Source organism: Rutilus rutilus, assembly GCF_951802725.1.
Source record: "Rutilus rutilus genome assembly, chromosome: 25".
NCBI lineage: Eukaryota > Metazoa > Chordata > Actinopteri > Cypriniformes > Leuciscidae > Rutilus > Rutilus rutilus.
The window spans coordinates 28,478,156-28,496,051 of NC_140229.1; the positions used below are offsets into that span (position 1 = coordinate 28,478,156).

Genomic DNA, 17,896 nt, shown 5'->3' on the forward strand with positions numbered 1-17,896 from the left:
TCTGCAAATCAACTTCAGAAACATATCATTTGTAAATCCAGTGACACAACTAATGACACAATGCACTGAAATTATTTAACTATTTCATTTAAATATTTTTTATGGTCAGAATAAAAAATCCCAGAATATAAAATAATTATGTTCAGGAAAATAGCAGTATTCATTTAAGTTGAGTGCATTTTGCTTGTTGTATGAATTAGACACTTTTATCACAATGCTGATTAACTTAGATAAAAGTTCTCTCAAAGTTACCAAAGTAACGTTGTGCCAACATGTCATTGATAAACGTTCTAAAAACGTTAGTATCAAAACGTTATTCTTACTTGTTAGTGGAACGTTTTAAAAACGTTACTAAATTAAAACAAATAAACAACTTCAGAAACATAATTTGTATATACATTGACACAATGCACTGAAATTTTTTTGGGGGGTTAAAATATTTTTTCAAATATTATTATTAGTTTAGAAAAAAATCCCAGATATAAAATAATTATCGATTCAACAGGAAATAATTCAAAAAGTACAGTCAATTATAAATTTGGTTTTACCTCTAAAAAAAATAAGTATAAGTATAAAGTCGGCAACACCTAAGCTCCAAAATTATCAAAAATATTTATTATCAAGACAACTATCGCATAGCGGTAACGTTTCGAGCACGCAGGCTCTTCATCATACAAAAAAAAAAAAATAAACTTTTGCAATTACAGTCAAAGAGAAAACAGGGAATGTGTTATGATAGACTGTAGTTTTATCTGATCATTCCCCACGTCCGAACGACCTATTACCTAAGATGGGCGTGGTTTTGCAGCACACGGCACGACCCGTCAATCAAACACAGCGTCAGCGGGACAAGATGTCGGACAAGGAGACGACAGCTTTTAGGTAAGTTGAATTTTGCGTGTTGCACTGGAAACATTAATTCATGTGTCATGTCTGTCACCAAAACAGATCTCTGCAGATCCTGAAGTCGAACTCCCAGTGACCCCATGCATCCTAGTCAGAGGTTTGTAGTTAAATATTTTTTGTATCTCAGCGAGCTGTTTTATAAGCTGTTGGTTTGTCGTATTTATTAAAGAAATGTTTTGCTTGCCTTAAAATATAGGATTATGTTTTTTGTACATGGTGCTCAGAATTTTTTTTTTTTTTTTTAATCTTTTTTTTTTATCTGTGTTTAAGGTGACCAGCAATTCAAGATTGCTCTTGATGGGTTACTTGTCAATGACCACATCACCTCTCCCATTGTGGCCTTGAGCTACGTCTTCTCCATGTTTTATGTCTGCAACGTTCAATACCCACCGGAGATGGCTTTTACTCTCGAATTCATGCAAAGGTAAGCACTCATTGTTTGGAAATACTTTGTAAATGTGACTTTGCCGTGCCTTTCTGCACCCGACCTGCTTTTTGTCAATCTACACCAAACCCCTTTGCCTGAGATGTACAAGTTCAAAATGTGTCGCCACATGCTGTGAGCTTTTAGATCAGCTGTTATTGGCTTATGATCCCCCTGAATATGGATTTGTTCGTAGATTTCGTAGCTCCCTGTTGAAGACTATTGTTGGAATAAACGTGTCATATTTTTTAAAATGGCAGGTAACATGCTTTTTGCTTTACATAGTGTCCCAAGTCAATCAAAAACAAAACAAACATAACATGATTCTAGTTGGGAAATGGAGCAAAAACATATTTTTCTTAGAATGGTTTCTTGACACAAAATTCGTTTGAGCTATCTCTTTAAAACCATTAGCACCTGAGACCAGGTTATGTCAGTGGTGTTCAAACCTTTTCATGTCAAAGACACACAAACTGAAATGTATTTGGCTGCAGACTCCAACCTCAAAATATGTTGTTCCAGGAACCCCCTGCAGAAGCAAAGACTAAACATATTCATTTAAAAAATAATACATGCTGGATTCATGCCCAAATGTTAATACTTTGATGTGTAACATGCACTGAATGTCACAGTTGCTCCACTCCATGTTTGAGTAACCCCCAGGACAGTCCGTGTTCAAATGTGCTGTTACACCTTTTGATAGGACGATGTCAACTGTGTTTTCTATCCCCTTCTGTGTTCTGTGCATTTAAAATATCCCTGCACACATGTTGAGGATGCATGCTGTCATGTGTTGGTGATAAGCAGACTTCTCGCCCTTGCAAACATTTCTGTATATGCGCAGTGTGAATGCATGTGTCTTGAAAAGACAAAGGAAAAGATAAGCTTAGCCACTGGCACCAGCACCACAACAACATTGGGTACTAGACAGATGGTCAACTAGAATGATAGAGAGGTTCACACATAGGGGCATATTGAAGAAAACAAATGTATGATTTTATTGAACTGCTCCACTCCTGTCAAGCCACACTACACGTGCAAACTTTGTCTGCATCTCACTATTATTTTTATTTTTTTCTCAGAGTTTTCTTTGGGATCAATCCTGAGCGAGGCTCCAAGGCAGAGAAGAAGGGGAAGAAACAGCACTGCATTCCTCCACAGGTGTGCAAGCTGGTTTCTCAACTGAAGGAATTTGAATGCAAGCAGAAGGAATCTGAGTGGGCCATTTGAGCTGTTCTCAAAGCTTTTTGGACTGAATACACACACACACACACACACACACACACACACACACACACACACACACACACACACACACAAACACACAAACAAATCCAAAAACATTGGGATTGGGAGTAGAAATACAGATTTTTACAGTATGATGTGAGTTCAGATGTTTTAACTAGATGCCCACAACACACATGCTGCAGTTTCAAATCAAATCCCCCATGTTAAGGGGGAGGGAAGGTGGGCGATATTTGTCATTCCAGGTAGAGCTTTGCCTGTCAATGTGGAGTTGGAGGTGTAAGTTTTAAGTTTTATTTTTTGCAGAAATCTCTTTATGGCATGTTGCACAGAGTCATCCTTCTAAGGTCATGGTTGTTATTGCTGCACTGATGTTTTATAGAAAAGTTGTATAATGTAATACTTCTAATGTTTTATTTGTTTTTTGTAGAAAGGTCAGACACTGGTTGCAGAGCTCTGCCTGTCGGTGTGATATGTGGAGTTGGAGGTGTAGGTTTCTGCATCCTCCTGGAGGGGGCTCCTCATTTTGCACTGACAGGTGAGACAGCAACAGCAATGCAGGCAGTTTTATTGTCTTATTTTGTCAATGTCTTTAACAAATCCATTTGTTATTAATGCCTGTCAGCCTGTGGGTGCTAAAAAGTTGCTAGATTTGGCAGCTCCCTGTTAAAGGACATGGCTGTAGTTCTTTAAGAGAACAGCTGGTTTATGTATGTAAAATTGCTCTGAATGTGAAGGTGATGTTCTGAATGTTTTAATGGTTGTGATGTTCTGAATGTTTTAATGGTTGTGATGTTCTGAATGTTTTAATGGTTGTTATGTTCTGAATGTTTTAATGGTTGTAATGTTCTGAATGTTTTAATGGTTGTGATGTTCTGAATGTTTTAATGGTTGTAATGTAAATATTGCAATTCATTCACCACAAAAAGTGCAATCACTTTAAAGCACTGGCAGCTGTTAAAGGAAATAAATAATTGTTGTGATTCTACATTTGTGCTTTATTGATGATAAACGGTATAGAGAACTGTACGGAATTAAACATTTTAAGATGACTGAAGTGTCCGTAAATGGTACCGATTGAGTACTTTAATGATACGGAATATTCCATTTAAGGTTTGATGGAAGTGTCCGTAAATGGTAAAGAAAAAGTCAGGTAAATCTACGGAAATATCTGTTATAGGGTTTACGGAATTGTCCGTACAATAACGCAAAAATTTACGGAAAATACGGAATTTTCCATTTTAGGTTTGACGGAAGTGTCCGTCAATGGTACAGAAAAACTCAGGTAAATCTACGGAAATATCCGTTTTAAGGTTTACGGAAGTGCCCGTACAATAACGGAAAAAGTGCTGGTAATTAATTACCAGCACTTTTTCCGTTTTTTAACGGAACTTTTTTTAACAGTGCATACTGAACTTGTGATCGATAAGACATCTCTTCATTTACTGCTACAAACTGATAACGGTCAGATAAGTATGATTTAAACCATGCTAGTGCAATTCCACTAATGCCAACATAGTTTTCTAGTCTATTTAAAAGAATGTTGTGGTCAATGGTGTCAAACGCAGCACTAAGATCGAGTAACACTAATAGCGAGATACAACCACGATCGGATGATAAGAGCAAATCATTTGTTACTCTAACGAGAGCAGTCTCAGTACTATGGTATGGTCTAAATCCGGACTGAAAATCCTCGCAGATATCATTTCTTTCTAGAAAGGAACATAGTTGTGAAGATAGCCTACTGCCTTTTCTAGTATCTTTGACAGAAAAGGTAGATTCGAGATCGGCCTGTAATTGACTAATTCTGAAGGATCAAGTTGCATTTTTTTAACAAGCGGTTTAATCATAGCCAGCTTAAAGTTTTTTGGAACGTATCCTAGAGACAAAGAGGAATTAATGATATTAAGAAGAGGATCTATGACCTCTGGAAGCATCTCTTTCAGTAGCTTAGTCGGTATAGGGTCTAACATACATGTTGTCGATTTAGATGATTTAAAGGGACATTGTGTAGGATTTTCTCCCATCTAGCGGTGAAATTGTACTTTGCATTCAAACAAATAGTGCTCTCCAGCGCCTCGCTTTTTCAAATGCGTGTTGCATCTACGGTAGCCGTTATGTACCAAAAAGTTATGACAGGATGTCTTATAATAGCACTTCATCGAGTTTTCCTTCAGGTGAACTGGTTTGTTATTTCAAACAAACTGCAACTTGACACAACGAACAAACGAATGTTACAGTTTTGAACAAACAAAACTTACAACCTTGTTTTTAGGGCCTTCTCTACTTTACTCAATAGCTGCTATTCATCAAAAAGTCTGTTTAACTTTTAACTATAAATGTTCTACTGTCTATATAATAAAGTACACAACCAAGCATTGAAAAAAAGCTTGTAATCAAGACTGTAACATTGACTTACCTGTGGAGAAGAAAGCAGGCAACTTCAGCGTCTCTTTTGAAAGCTTTCTCCTGCATTAGCTATCCCGACATTAACCCTTGTTTTTTGTAATCTCCGGTCACGTTTCCTTTTACGGTCTATTTTGGACTTTTTCGACGACGAGGACTCCTTATCCTGTAACTCAGCATATGTATGGTCCGTACAGTGCAGCCTTTTGAACTTGCCGGGGCAGTGACAAGCGCCTCTCACTGCTCTGCTCCTCCGCTTCTGCTGGTTTCAGTCACGTGACGCTGGCTCTGAACGAAAACGCGCTGTGGAAATGCGTTGGCCTAGGACTTTTTGTCCCTCTCTGCTATTATTATTTTTCAAGATGGCGGAACTACATGGAAGCCTCCGTGGACCTACCCGTCCCATGTATATAAAAATAAAAAATTCTTCGTTTACGAGGATAAGTCAGATAATTAGCAGAGGTATTTGTACACCATTGAGGACATATTTATGATTAAAAATATTGATTTTAGATAATAAAATACCTAAAAAACTACACATTGTCCCTTTAACGAGTTTAGTAAATTCTTCCTCTCCTATAGCAACGAATTAATCAAAATGTTTCTTCAAGGAGACTACAATGCACTGCCTGATGCGATACTGTAGTATATTGCATAGTTATAATTTTCTCCTTGATATTATCAATCTTGTTAGTGAAGAAGTTCATAAAGTCATTACTGCTGGGCTGCATGGAAACATATGGGGTTGAAGATTTATTTTTTGTTAGTTTAGCCACTATTTCAAATAAATACCTAGGGTTTTATTTATTTTCTTCTAATAGGTTTGAAAAATAAGCAGATCTAGCAGCTTTTAAAGCCTCTCTGTATGCAATCGAACGCTCTTTCCATGAAATGCGAAATACTTCTAGTTTTGTTTTCTTCCAGTTGCGCTCCATTTTTCTGGCTGCTCTCTTAAGGGCCTGAGTGTGCTCGTTGTACCACAGCGCTGGACTATTTTCTTTAATCTTCTTTAAGTGCAAAGGAGCAACTGTGTCTAAAGTGCTGGAAAAGAGAGAGTTAAAAGTTTCTGTCACAATATCTAGTTCTTCTAAGCTATCCGGGATGCTGAGATGATGAAACTGATTAGGAAGATTATTGATAAAGCAATCTTTAGTGGCAGAAGTGATAGGTCTAACATATTGTTACACAGAGTCGACTTTGCAGCCTTGGCTACATGAAGTTTACACAAGACTAGAAAATGATCTGAGATGTCATCGCTCTGCTGCAGAATTTCAACGTCTTCAACATTTATTCCATGTGATAATATTAGATCTAGAGTATGATTACAACAATGAGTAGGTCCTGACACGTGTTGTCTAACTCCAATTGAGTTTACAATGTCTTTAAATGCCAATCCCAATGCATCTTTTTCGTTATCTACATTTTATCTAAAATCACCAACAATTAGGACTTTATCTGCACTGCAGCCAATACTAACTCTGATAGAAAAATCAGCAAATGTATGTTTTTTGTATGTATGTGGGTGATTGTATCTGACTGTAAGGTTTGCCACCAAAAGCGGTTCTGTAGTAGATGGATTGTAGCTGTGATCCCGGTATGTCCTGAACTGGGTGCTGAATGTACCTATTCGAGTAGTCGTAAGCGTATGGGTTCTGGAACGTATAAAAGACCTTCGGGACATTCGGATGGAGGTTCTGCTTGACGGTTGAACTGTTCGATCTTTGTAATGATGTCCCAACCGTACCGGAGCCACTAAGAGATTCTCTGGAATGATGGTGTCATTGGAGAAAGGTTGAACGGGTTATTTTGCTTGGCCAGAGAGAGCATCAGCTTTGATGTTCTTGGACCCTGGTCGATAGGAGACAGTGAACTGGAATCTGGAGAAGAATAAAGCCCACCTAGCCTGACGGGGGTTCAGACGTCTAGCTATTCAAAATTCTTATGATCAGTAAGGACAATGAAAGGTTGGGTAGCTCCCTCCAGCCAGTGTCACCATTCCTCAAGAGCGAGTTTCATGGCCAACAATTTGCGGTTTCCCACGTCGTAGTTTCGTTCCGCTGGGGTCAGTTTTCTGGAGAAGAAAGCACATGGGAACATCTTTTCTGGGTTACCTTGACGCTGAGATAAGATGGCTCCTACCCCTGTGTTGGAGGCATCCACCTCCACGATGAATTGACGTTTGGGATCTGGGTGTCGGAGAATGGGAGCAGAAGTGAAAAGGGTCTTGAGTTTGTCAAATGCTTGGTGTGCTTCTGCGGACCAGGTCAGATGGGAAGTGTGGGGCGTTTGGTCATGGTGGTTAGAGGAGTGGCTACGGTGCTGAAATTCCTGACGAAACGTCTGTATAAGTTGGCAAACCCCAGGAAGCGTTGCAGTTCTTTGACGGTTTTGGCCAGTCCAACACTGACTTGACCTTTTTCTCGTCCATGGCCACTCCCTTTAGACTGATTACATACCCCAGAAATGATTTTTCTGCTTTAGCGTAGAGTTGGTATTGTAAAAGACGTTTTAAGACAATTCTGACATGTTGAATGTGTTACTCTAGGGAGTTTGAGTAAACCAGGATGTCATCGATGTAAACAATCACCCATCTGTCCAACATATCCCGAAACACGTCGTTCATGAATGACTGAAACACAGAAGGACTTTTAGCCAGGCCGAAAGGCATAACCAAATATTCATAGTGCCCACTACTGGTTGAAAATGCTGTCTTCCATTCATCACCCTCACGAATGTGAATTAAGTTGTAGGCATTACGAAGATCCAACTTGGTGTAATATTTGGCCTGGCGGAGTTGTTCTAGAGCGGCTGGAACCAGAGGTAAAGGATAATGGAACTTGACAGTGATATCATTCAGTCCACGATAATCAATGCAGGGTCTCAAACCTCCATCCTTCTTTGCAAAGAAAAACCCAGCTTGAATGACATAAAACTGAATTGTTTCTGAATGCAGGGTACCGATGTGCATCTTGATTTCTTTGGTCAAGCGATGAACTTTTCCTCCTCCGATGGGGCAGCCGTCTAGCGCCTCCACTGTCAAGGAAGAATTACAGGGATTTAATTTCAGTTGATGTAGTGAAGCGAATTCATGAGAAATGAAGTTCCCGGCGGCTCCTGACTCGAGCATAGCAGTGGTAGTAATGATTCGGTCTTTGATGTACAGGCGAATGGGTAGCAGGAAACTAGACGTTAAAATATTCTCTTTGGTGTTAGGACTCACAGATTGGGGTTTGCTGAAAGGACGAACAGGGCAAGACGCTTTCATGTGACCTGGTTGACCACAGTACAGGCAAAGACGGTTCTGCTGGCGACGTTCTCGTTCTTCTGGAGAGAGATGAGTGAATCCCAGCTGCATGGGTTTGTGCGTGGTGGTGGTTTCGTGAGCGTGGTACAGTGGTACAGATTGTCAACCTGGATAGTGAGATCGATGTATTCATTTAAACTCCTACCCTCATCTCGGCAGGCCAACACAGACTGCAGTTCGACTGTTAACCCTTTTCTGAAGAGGGTTTTGAGTGTATCTTCTACCCAATTGTTCTGAGCAGCGAGAGTGCGAAAGGTGAGAGCGTACTCAGTGGCGGTGTTTCTTCCTTGAGAGAGGTTTAACAATTGTTCTCCCGGGTTCCCTCTTGCTGTGGAATGTTCAAAGACATTACGGAATTGCTGAATGAATGCTCCGAATTAAGAAAATGACAAACCTTCTGGTCTCCAAACTGCCGTGACCCACTCTAGTGCCTTCCAGTGAGTAATGAACAAACAAAAGCGATGCGTCCAGCATCGTCAGAATACAATGAAGGTTGTTGATCGATATAGAGTGTGCATTGTAACAGAAAACCCTTGCATTTGGTTGGATTACTGACAAACTTCTCCGGGAAGGCGAGACGAGTGTTGACTGAAGCGTTGACGGGATGTGATGATGCACTCTGTGTTTGTTCAGTGGGAGCGTTGCTGGCTGAAGTTCGGAGAACTTGTAGTGCTTGAACAAGCTCTTCAGTGAGGGTAGTGAGACGATTCAGCTGATGATGATGGAGAGATAACTGCGATGCTTGAGCAGATAATTCAGTGGTGATCTGCATGACTGCTGCTGGATCCGTAATTGGCGATGTCTTCTCTTGTGAAGAGGCAGAGACAATGGAATCCATTTGCAGCTTTATTAGAAAATGGTCAAGACAGGCAGGGTCAATAACAGCAGACAGGGCAATGCAGGTTAGGCAGAGACAAACCAGGTTGACAGCCAAAGGGTCGAGGCAGGCAGCAATAATCAGAAGTCAATAAACAATCCAGGTCAGAACAGACAGAAGGTAATCAGCAACGATAAACAGTCCAAGGTCCAAACAAAATCAAACACGGGAACTAATGCTCAGAGATGATGGCCGGGGCAGATCAAGACTTCACACTGAATGGATGTGTGGAAGTGGTTTATATGTGTGTGTTTAAATGAGGTGCAGGTGTGTAGTGCAATCAGTCCCAGGTAAGAGGCATTATGGGAATTCGGGGAGTAATGTTAATATTCCGGAGACGGTTCCCTCCGGTGGTGAAGAGGAGGCGGTGCGGGAGCCTGCTCTGTAGCAATTAACTTGTTCGGTGACTTTGTTCAGTGAGCAGCAGACAGAGACAATCAAGCGTATAATGGGTTTTAATAAATGAAACTATAAAATAACATATGACTACATTTAAACAAAGACTATATATAAACAGAATAACGAAAGTAAAGAAAGAAAGAACAGGTCACAGAATGGCAAAATATCACAAACAGTTAACCTTTGAGAGCCAGCGAAGAATCAAATCACCTTAAAGCAGGGGCAGACAATCTTAACCCTCTGGGGTCTAAGGTGTTTTTGGGGCCCTTGGGATGTTCTGACATGCCCTGACATTTGTGCTTTTTTCAGTTATTTATAAACATGTTAATGGCAAAGGTGTAAATTCACTCTATATAGCACAAACAGGGCTACCATAATATGTGAGCAACATGTATGTAGATGTTTGTATTTTTAAGAGAATAATGTTTATGCGTGGTTATTGAAAAAAATAAAAATGAAAGTTGCTGAAATAAGACCACAAAACTCATACTAAATATGTGTCCACAAGACTTTTGACTAATGGATGTTGTCGCTTCGAGTTCTGGCTTCAAAATTATGTGAAAATAGTCTTGCTTTATCATTCACAATAAATTGATTTAAATTGTGTAAGACAGGTTTTGCTTGGAAAGCCAATATGCGAGGGGGGCGTAAAGGGGGAGTAGTTTACACCTGAGAATACAATGTCCCACCCATTATGTGTAACGTCTTGCATAGCCATTCATTCAGGTGTGACACTGACTGAGCCACAAGAATAAATGCAAGGACAAAAGATATATTTAGAAGAAGACTTATATTGACCATTTAAGATTTTGCTTACATCTATCTTGTAAATATGTTTTGCTATTTTATTAAAAAGGTTACAATTACAACAATAATTACAATTTCAACCATATTTCAAGTGTACTCTTTCTTTGTAAAAAAATGACTATAGGCCTACATTTTATCATACGTATTCATTAGTTTGAATATAGCCAACATTGGAACATCTAACATCTTAGTTTATGACTTTATTTTTGACAAAAATAGTATTATATATATATATATATATAGAACATATGAGCAGAAATTGCTAAACAAAGCTTATTTGATGTGGCAGTATATTCTACAGTAAAAACTGTACCCAAATCTAGTCAACAAAATGTTGTCTTTCATATTTCGCCTGACTGTAACGTTGTTTTTATGAAATATTAGGGAATATCAGACCATCTATGTTTCACGAGTTCACACTTACATATAATTTTGAGGGAGTAAGATTTAATGCGTATTTGGCGTGCTGTCCGGAGGGAGGGCTCCGAGCTCGGAATTCAGCCCGAACCCAGAGTACTCCCCCCGCATGTAAGTGTTTAGAACTAGAAGTGTGGAGAAGGGGTGGTGGGGGGATGCTGCAAACTGTCAATGGATCGAGGTAAGACTGCTGAGTCTATATATACCCTCTTATCATTGATTGCTGAGTGCTATCCACTCGTGTTAATTATCTGAACGTGCTCCTCCCGAACTTAGTTAATAAAACTTCATTTCACGAGTTCACACTTACATATAATTTTGAGGGAGTAAGATTTAATGCGTATTTGGCGTGCTGTCCGGAGGGAGGGCTCCGAGCTCGGAATTCAGCCTGAACCCAGAGTACTCCCCCCAATAGGCTAAAGAGCAGAGGACAGCCGCCAGACTAAAGACCCCCCAAATGAGTGCAGAGTTTGGCGGGCTGGCATCTCGAGAAGGGGCCTGGATGCTTGACAGGGGAGGCCCGTAATGGTGGCTCACTGCCTGGACTGACGGCCCCTGTTGGTCTGCGAACGGCGAGCGGTTGTAGTTTTTACAATGACCGATCGGGAGAATTTGCGCTTTTCCGCTGAAAGCTCGCTGGACAGAGAGAGGAAACAGAAAGGAGGAAAAATGAGTGCTTGCCCGGGAGATTTTCTCACACTGCATCCGCTGTGAGACCAAATGCTCGCTGGATGAAAGAGAAAACGTAAGTGCTCTACCGGAAAGGTTCTCACTCCGTCCGCTGTGAGACCAATGCTCACTGGACGGAAAGAGGAAACAGGAAACAGGAAAATGAGTGCTTGCCCAGGAGATTTTCTCACAATGCATCCGCTGTGAGACCAAATGCTCGCTGGATGAAAGAGAAAACGTAAGCGCTCTACTGGGAAAGTTCTCACTCCGTCCGCTGTGAGACCAATGCTCGCTGGACAGAAAGAGGAGACAGGAAAGAGGAGAAAGAGGAGATTGAGTGCTCTACCCTTTTTTTTTTACTCGATGAGGGTTTGGTGAGCTTTTTTTAATGTGGAACCGGTTGGTCCTGATATAGCTTTGGAAAGCATCGGAGGACCATCTCCCAAGGGCTTGAATCTGCTGTTGGGAGAGGCCTTTTTGGGCTGCTGAAGTTGCTGCCCTGATGCGGAATGAGTGACTTGAAAGATTCTTTGCTGGAATGCCTGACTGTTGGAGAACAGATTTGAGGTGTTTCTGGAACCAAAAACGTGTCACGGGTTTTTTGGATTCGTCTAAAAACAGGGGTTCCAGGGCAGATTTAGCCTGGGAACTTCTCCATTGCAGATATGCCAGAATTGACTGGTATGGTTGGATTTGCGAAGCGAGGTTAAAAATGTAGATGAAATTACCTTTTTTGGTTTGGTCAGTCTTACTTTGTTTAATCAAATATGAAATGGTTTCGCCGTCTAGTACTGATAAGTCTGAGATGGTGGGGTGGATTTTTGGGTCGAATTTAGAAGTGATGGCGAGTTCCGAGCATCTAAGAAAACCAAAAAAGGCTAGGATAAACATAGCATCGTGTGTGCGAGTGGAACCGAGGGGCTGGTAGCCTGTGCGGAGGGCCTGAATACATTTGGTGAGAATGTCTAGCGTTATGGGTTGTCTGGCGTCGGGGCGGGTGGGCTGGGATCTTTGAATCCCTTTAATCAGGAGGGAGGTTTGTGAATTGTTTATCTCCGTGGAAGGAGCGCCGTACATCAATTTATGGAAAAACTGGATGCCGGATACTTGTAGGCCCTTAATGATATTAAGGTAGGAGATAAAAGAGGTGATTGAAAGAAGAGAAAAATCTGGGAAAGGCAAGTTATAAGAGACATGGAATGTTTTAAAGCATCTCCAAGCAGTAACGTAGGATTGAAGGGTCCTGGGAGATACTGCTTGGAGGATAGTGTCGAGTGATGCGTCAAGCAGGGGTTTTAACGGGTGGGTTACGGGAATATTAGTTCTGAATAGCGAGGAACTGGAGTTGGGAATTGATCCGCCTCTGGAGCCAGCATCCTGAATTTCTGAAACAGAAAACGAGACAGAGAGTCAGCGATTTGGTTTTTTTACCCAGGGATGTGTTTAGCAATGATAATGAATTGGTCACAAGCTGAAATCTAGAGGAGACGCCTTTAGAGTGGCATCAGAGCGGGTGAATGGGAACGGCCTTTGTTAATGCAATGCACTGTTGCGTCATTGTCGCAATGCACTAAAACGCTACTAGCGGCCCATTCTTTTCCCCACAGGAAAGCTGCTACTACGAGAGGGTAAAGCTCGAATAGAGCTGAGGATTGAGATATGTCCTGGAGCTGAGGTGGCCACGGAGCCGTGAACCAACGACCTTGATAAAATCCCCCGAACCCGATTGAGGGGGCGGCGTCTGTGAACAATTGGATGTCGGTGGGGGATGAAACAAGGTTGTTGTAGAAAAAGGATAGGCCGTTCCACTGTTTTAGAAATGTTAACCATAGCCTGAGTTCGTCGCGACATGCTTGAGTTATAGAAATGCGGTCTTCTAGCGAGTGGACAGAGGACGCGAGTGAGAGGAGATGCGAAATGAAGGGGCGGCCCTGCGGGATGATGCGCATTGCGAAGTTTAGATGTCCGAGCAGGGATAGGAGTTCGCATTTTGAAAAATTTGATAGGAAAGTAGAAGAGACGAGGATTATTCGGTCGATTTTTTCTTTGGGGAGGGATGCTTGGAATTTGTCTGAATCCAAATTAATTCCTAGGAACTCGATGGATGTTGCAGGGCCCATGGTTTTTTCCTGTGCGATAGGAATTCCTAGCTGAAAATTGAGCGAAAATTCATAGAGAGGGATCAAGCTGTTTATGCTTGGGAACGGGGAATTGTGCGGGGCTGACAGGTCGATTATTAGGCGTTTTTTACCCGAGAATTTCCTTGTAGCCACTCCAATGGGGCTGATACGAAACAGATTAAATGGAGGATTGTCGATCATGAAGCCAGACTCAACTTCTTTTTTGATCAGTTTCTCTACAACTTCAGGTTCTATAAGGGCGGATTGGAGATTATTACATATGATGTTTTGGTAAAGCGGGCATTCTAAGCTGGGTTTAAAGTCGTTTTTTAGGCCTGAGAGCAGATAATCAGTAAATTCGGCATCCGGGTGATGAGCTATGTTCATAGGAGTCGCCAAGTAATTTGTAGACTGGACTTGAAGACTGGACATACAATGCGGGCATGGGCGCCGCCACAAAAACTGCAGATGTGCATAAACCGGCAGCGCGCTCTTTGACATTTGCCTGCGTTGAAATGATTACAAGGCTGCCTGCTTTCATCGAAAGCAGAGTCCTGTATTGCGCTGGTGGTTGCTGCACGCGGCACATAGCTGGTGGATTTAGTATTGCTTATTCCCACGTAGGGAAGAGAGGAAGGGTTAACCTGTGGGCACGATGCAGTTGAGTGCGCCACTGACCTGCAAACTGCACAGGTGATGTTTTTGCAACCTCCACCCTGCTGTGGAGATCCGAGTCAAGTGCACCCCAGTATGTGCACTGATTCCATTGTGCGACTCGCACGGCACTTTTGGCTGAAAAAAGTTTATGGTAAGTGTAGAAATGCCCGCCCCCATAGGACAGCACGAGTTCGGCAATGATTGCTTGAATCGTTCAGTTCGCGCCGCCTGTGGGGGAAGGCTGAACAGATGATTTCGGTGAAACGTGAAAAAGCGATCGTAAATTCGGGAAATGAAAGGACGCGAGATGAGTGGGTGTTTGTGTTTTTCAGGGTAACTGAGAAATCACCGTAATCCACTTGGCGGTCGGATTCAGCTGCGGGGAGGAGAAAGAGCAGAGAAGAGAGGTCTATATCCGCACCTGAGACTGAGGATCTGAGCGCGGATGTAATGGGAAACTGGTGGGGGTTGCGAAGCGAGCCGCGTCCTTTGCGGGAAGACGACGGTGGAGACTGGGCAGGCAAATTTTGAGCCCTGCGGGCTTTGCTCTGCCTGTGGGTCGTCTTGGGAGTTGACTTTAAGGAGACATACAGATCATACAGCTCCGCTTTACTCATTTTCCTCGAAGCTTGTAAGTCTGAGTTACCCAGCGCTTGCCTCAGTCCAGCTACGGTCCATTTCCCGATGGGTGGGATCGTCGGGACGGCCGAGCGGTAGGAGGAAGCTGGGGAAGAAGATGGGAGTCTTGCCGGGGGCGGCGAAGACTGGTCTCGGCGTCTTGTTGAGCGCCGGGCTGATCGGGCCGGTGTGCGGCCGCGAGGAGAAGCCGGGGGCTCAAGTGCGACGACCGGCGTAGGAGGGATGACCGTGGGACCGGCGGAGTGCGAGGGTGCATCCCTGGTGACGTTAACGTCTTCGTCGGAAGAGGAGTTTGTTTGAGACATAGCTGCTAGTAGCTGAGCGAAGAAGCAAGAATCTATTAACTGCTGCAAACTGTCAATGGATCGAGGTAAGACTGCTGAGTCTATATATACCCTCTTATCATTGATTGCTGAGTGCTATCCACTCGTGTTAATTATCTGAACGTGCTCCTCCCGAACTTAGTTAATAAAACTTCATTTATGATAAGAATCAGCCAGTGACCAAATTCATCTGCCATATGGGACACAATATGACCTTTGAAGTTATTTAGGAGGATGGCGACACCTGCTGACCTTGAAGTGCCATGGCTAAATAAGCCTCATCTACCCATTGTTTAGACCAAAATATAACATCATCAACCTTAGAATGTGTTTCCTGCAAAAAAATTATATTTGATTTCTTCCCTTTACAAAATAAAAAAATACTTTTTCTTTTTATCATGTCTCTTAAACCCCTTGCATTAACAGAAATTAGAGAAATGTTACTCTTTAAACTGAACATAGAAAAAAATATATATATATTAATAAACAATCAACAAGAACGGATTGCTGAACTTACTCAAAACAACAGTAGAAGTTTCCTATCAGGAATATATAATATTAGCAAAACCCAGAGAATACGTTTTCATTCAAACTCACTTTTTTTCGGGATTCAAAAACCCTGGATAGTTGTGTCTATGGTGAGACTCTTTGTCCATTAATGAAAGCATGGGGGCCCCGGAACACTGTCTTTAGCCCTGCCTTCCTTGCTTGTTCAACTTTCGGCCACACAGCCCTCCGTGCCTCTCTGTCTTCCTTGGTGAGATCTTCTGCGAAGCGGATGTGAGATCCTTGCAGACGGGGTGATGATCTGACGAGGGCGGTTAGTGTTACTCGGCCCCAGTCGGTGCACCGAATCCAGGATGAAATCCATCTTCTCCCTCCAGTGTGGCACAATCTTTCCGATGATATCAGAGATGATTTGTCGTGTGTTTTCGTCTTTTCCCTCCGGTAAGCCATTTACTCGCAGGTTCCAACTTCTTTTATAATGCTCCAACTCTACAGCTCTTTTTTCCACTTCTGCTGCTCTTTTCCCCAGATCTGTGTTCTCCTCTTTCAGTTGTTTCACCTCGACGTGCAGGTTTTGGCACTGTTCTTTACATTCTTTGATTTTGGCAGAGTTAAACTACCGCTTTCGCGATGTTGGCTATGGTCAGTGTGTTCTGCTTTAGCTCCGCTTTGAAGTCCTGCATCATGTTTTGAAGAGTGCCGATAGCAGCCAGGATCGCAGCGTTAGAGTCGTCCTCAGCATGGGCTCCAGCAGTCACGACGTCTTCTGGTTTTGACTTTTTCTGTGGTGCTGGTGGTTTGGAAGGAGATGCTAAGGTGTTTTTTGGTTCCTCTGGTGTTAGTTTCCATCCTTTCTGGACCACCATAGTCGTGTTCTTGGAGAGCCTTCAATTTTGCATTAGCTTTTGTGCTAGCCATGTTATGGTCTGCAATATTGTATTCCAGGAGGTGCTCCGGGTCACTCACACGTTTCTGAATTAATATGATAAGTTCCCTACAATTTTACATCTGATATTTGAGGGTTTTGTTGAGTTAAAAGTTAATTCCGTTGATTTTCAAGGCTTTGCTACTCTGAGCTATTCAGAATGCGTCTGCTCTCTCCGCCATCTTGAGCCCGCCCCCGGCTAACCCCCTTTCGTCACAATCCAAAGATGAAGGATTTGCATTCAAATCTATCAAGCGACCCTCTACAGTGTCAAGTGATGAAGAGGGAGTACCCTCAACGTCAGCTTACGGACGTGAGGGGGAAATGACCAAACGGCAGGACTTTGACGAATGGGGTGAGACCGTGTTGCAAATAACTAACTCATTCCATTGTTCAACCAAGAAACAACAAATGCTGTTGCTTGCAACGCACACAAGATCTAACGTTGTTGCTAACCCTGTAACTCTGAGATCTTAGATAGATAGATAGATAGATGTTTTAAGTCTGGCAAGGCAAAGTTTATACAAGTACCCTGATCATGTTATTCCTGTTTTTTTTTTTTTTTTTTTTTTAATTAAGGCAGAACAAGGATGTGTTCAAAATATCATGATAGAACCCTTTCTCACACAATGACTTCTTTTTAAAGTCATTCATTTTTTATGATATTGTGATTACATGAATGAACAAGAGCAGCATTTACTTAACTTCTTAGCCTAGTAGTTATTCATATGTAGTTTGGTGATCTATTCTTTTTTGATTTATTATTCTCTTTCTCTGCAGATTCCTTAATCCCTGTCCTTTCCTAATACTTATTAGCAGCATCTCATTACATAAAAAGGCACTTTTTTATTTTATTTATTTATTTATTAGAATATGCAAGATGTACATAAGTTGGGATCACAAACAGGGAAAACAAATAAACAAACAAACAAACAAACAAGCAAAACAAAACCAATACAGTCAGGAACTGACAGATGCGTGCGTGTGTGCATGTAAAGGTAACTGGGTGGATGTGTCACAGTACATACTTTGAAGAACAAGTGATAGAGAAAAAAAAAAAGATATATATGCAAATAAACATACATACATAAACATGTATAAGTCAGTATATGAAAACAAATAACAGATATAAATAAAACAAATATAAAGAAATCAATCAGTGGTAAGGAGTGACTACTAAAAATACTATAACGTCTACTACTACAAGTCCCATGCCCACGTCACCCTTACCCTCTGAATGAAGCTTTTTTTTTCTTTTTTTTTTTCTCCTC

At 41.7% G+C, this 17,896-nt stretch overlaps 1 protein-coding gene across 1 annotated transcript in view; it reads left to right on the plus strand.

The window, feature by feature from the left end:
• LOC311285430 (uncharacterized protein) overlaps nucleotides 1-3,561 on the plus strand; it is a 31,134-nt gene extending 27,573 nt beyond the window's left edge. The window contains exons 2-4 of the mRNA XM_084401085.1: nucleotides 949-1,003; nucleotides 1,177-1,330; nucleotides 2,413-3,561. Of these exons, the coding sequence (XP_084257211.1) occupies nucleotides 949-1,003; nucleotides 1,177-1,330; nucleotides 2,413-2,560 (357 nt within the window). The 3' untranslated portion in view covers nucleotides 2,561-3,561. The remainder of the gene's footprint in view (nucleotides 1-948; nucleotides 1,004-1,176; nucleotides 1,331-2,412) is intronic.
• Nucleotides 3,562-17,896: the final 14,335 nt, after the last annotated feature.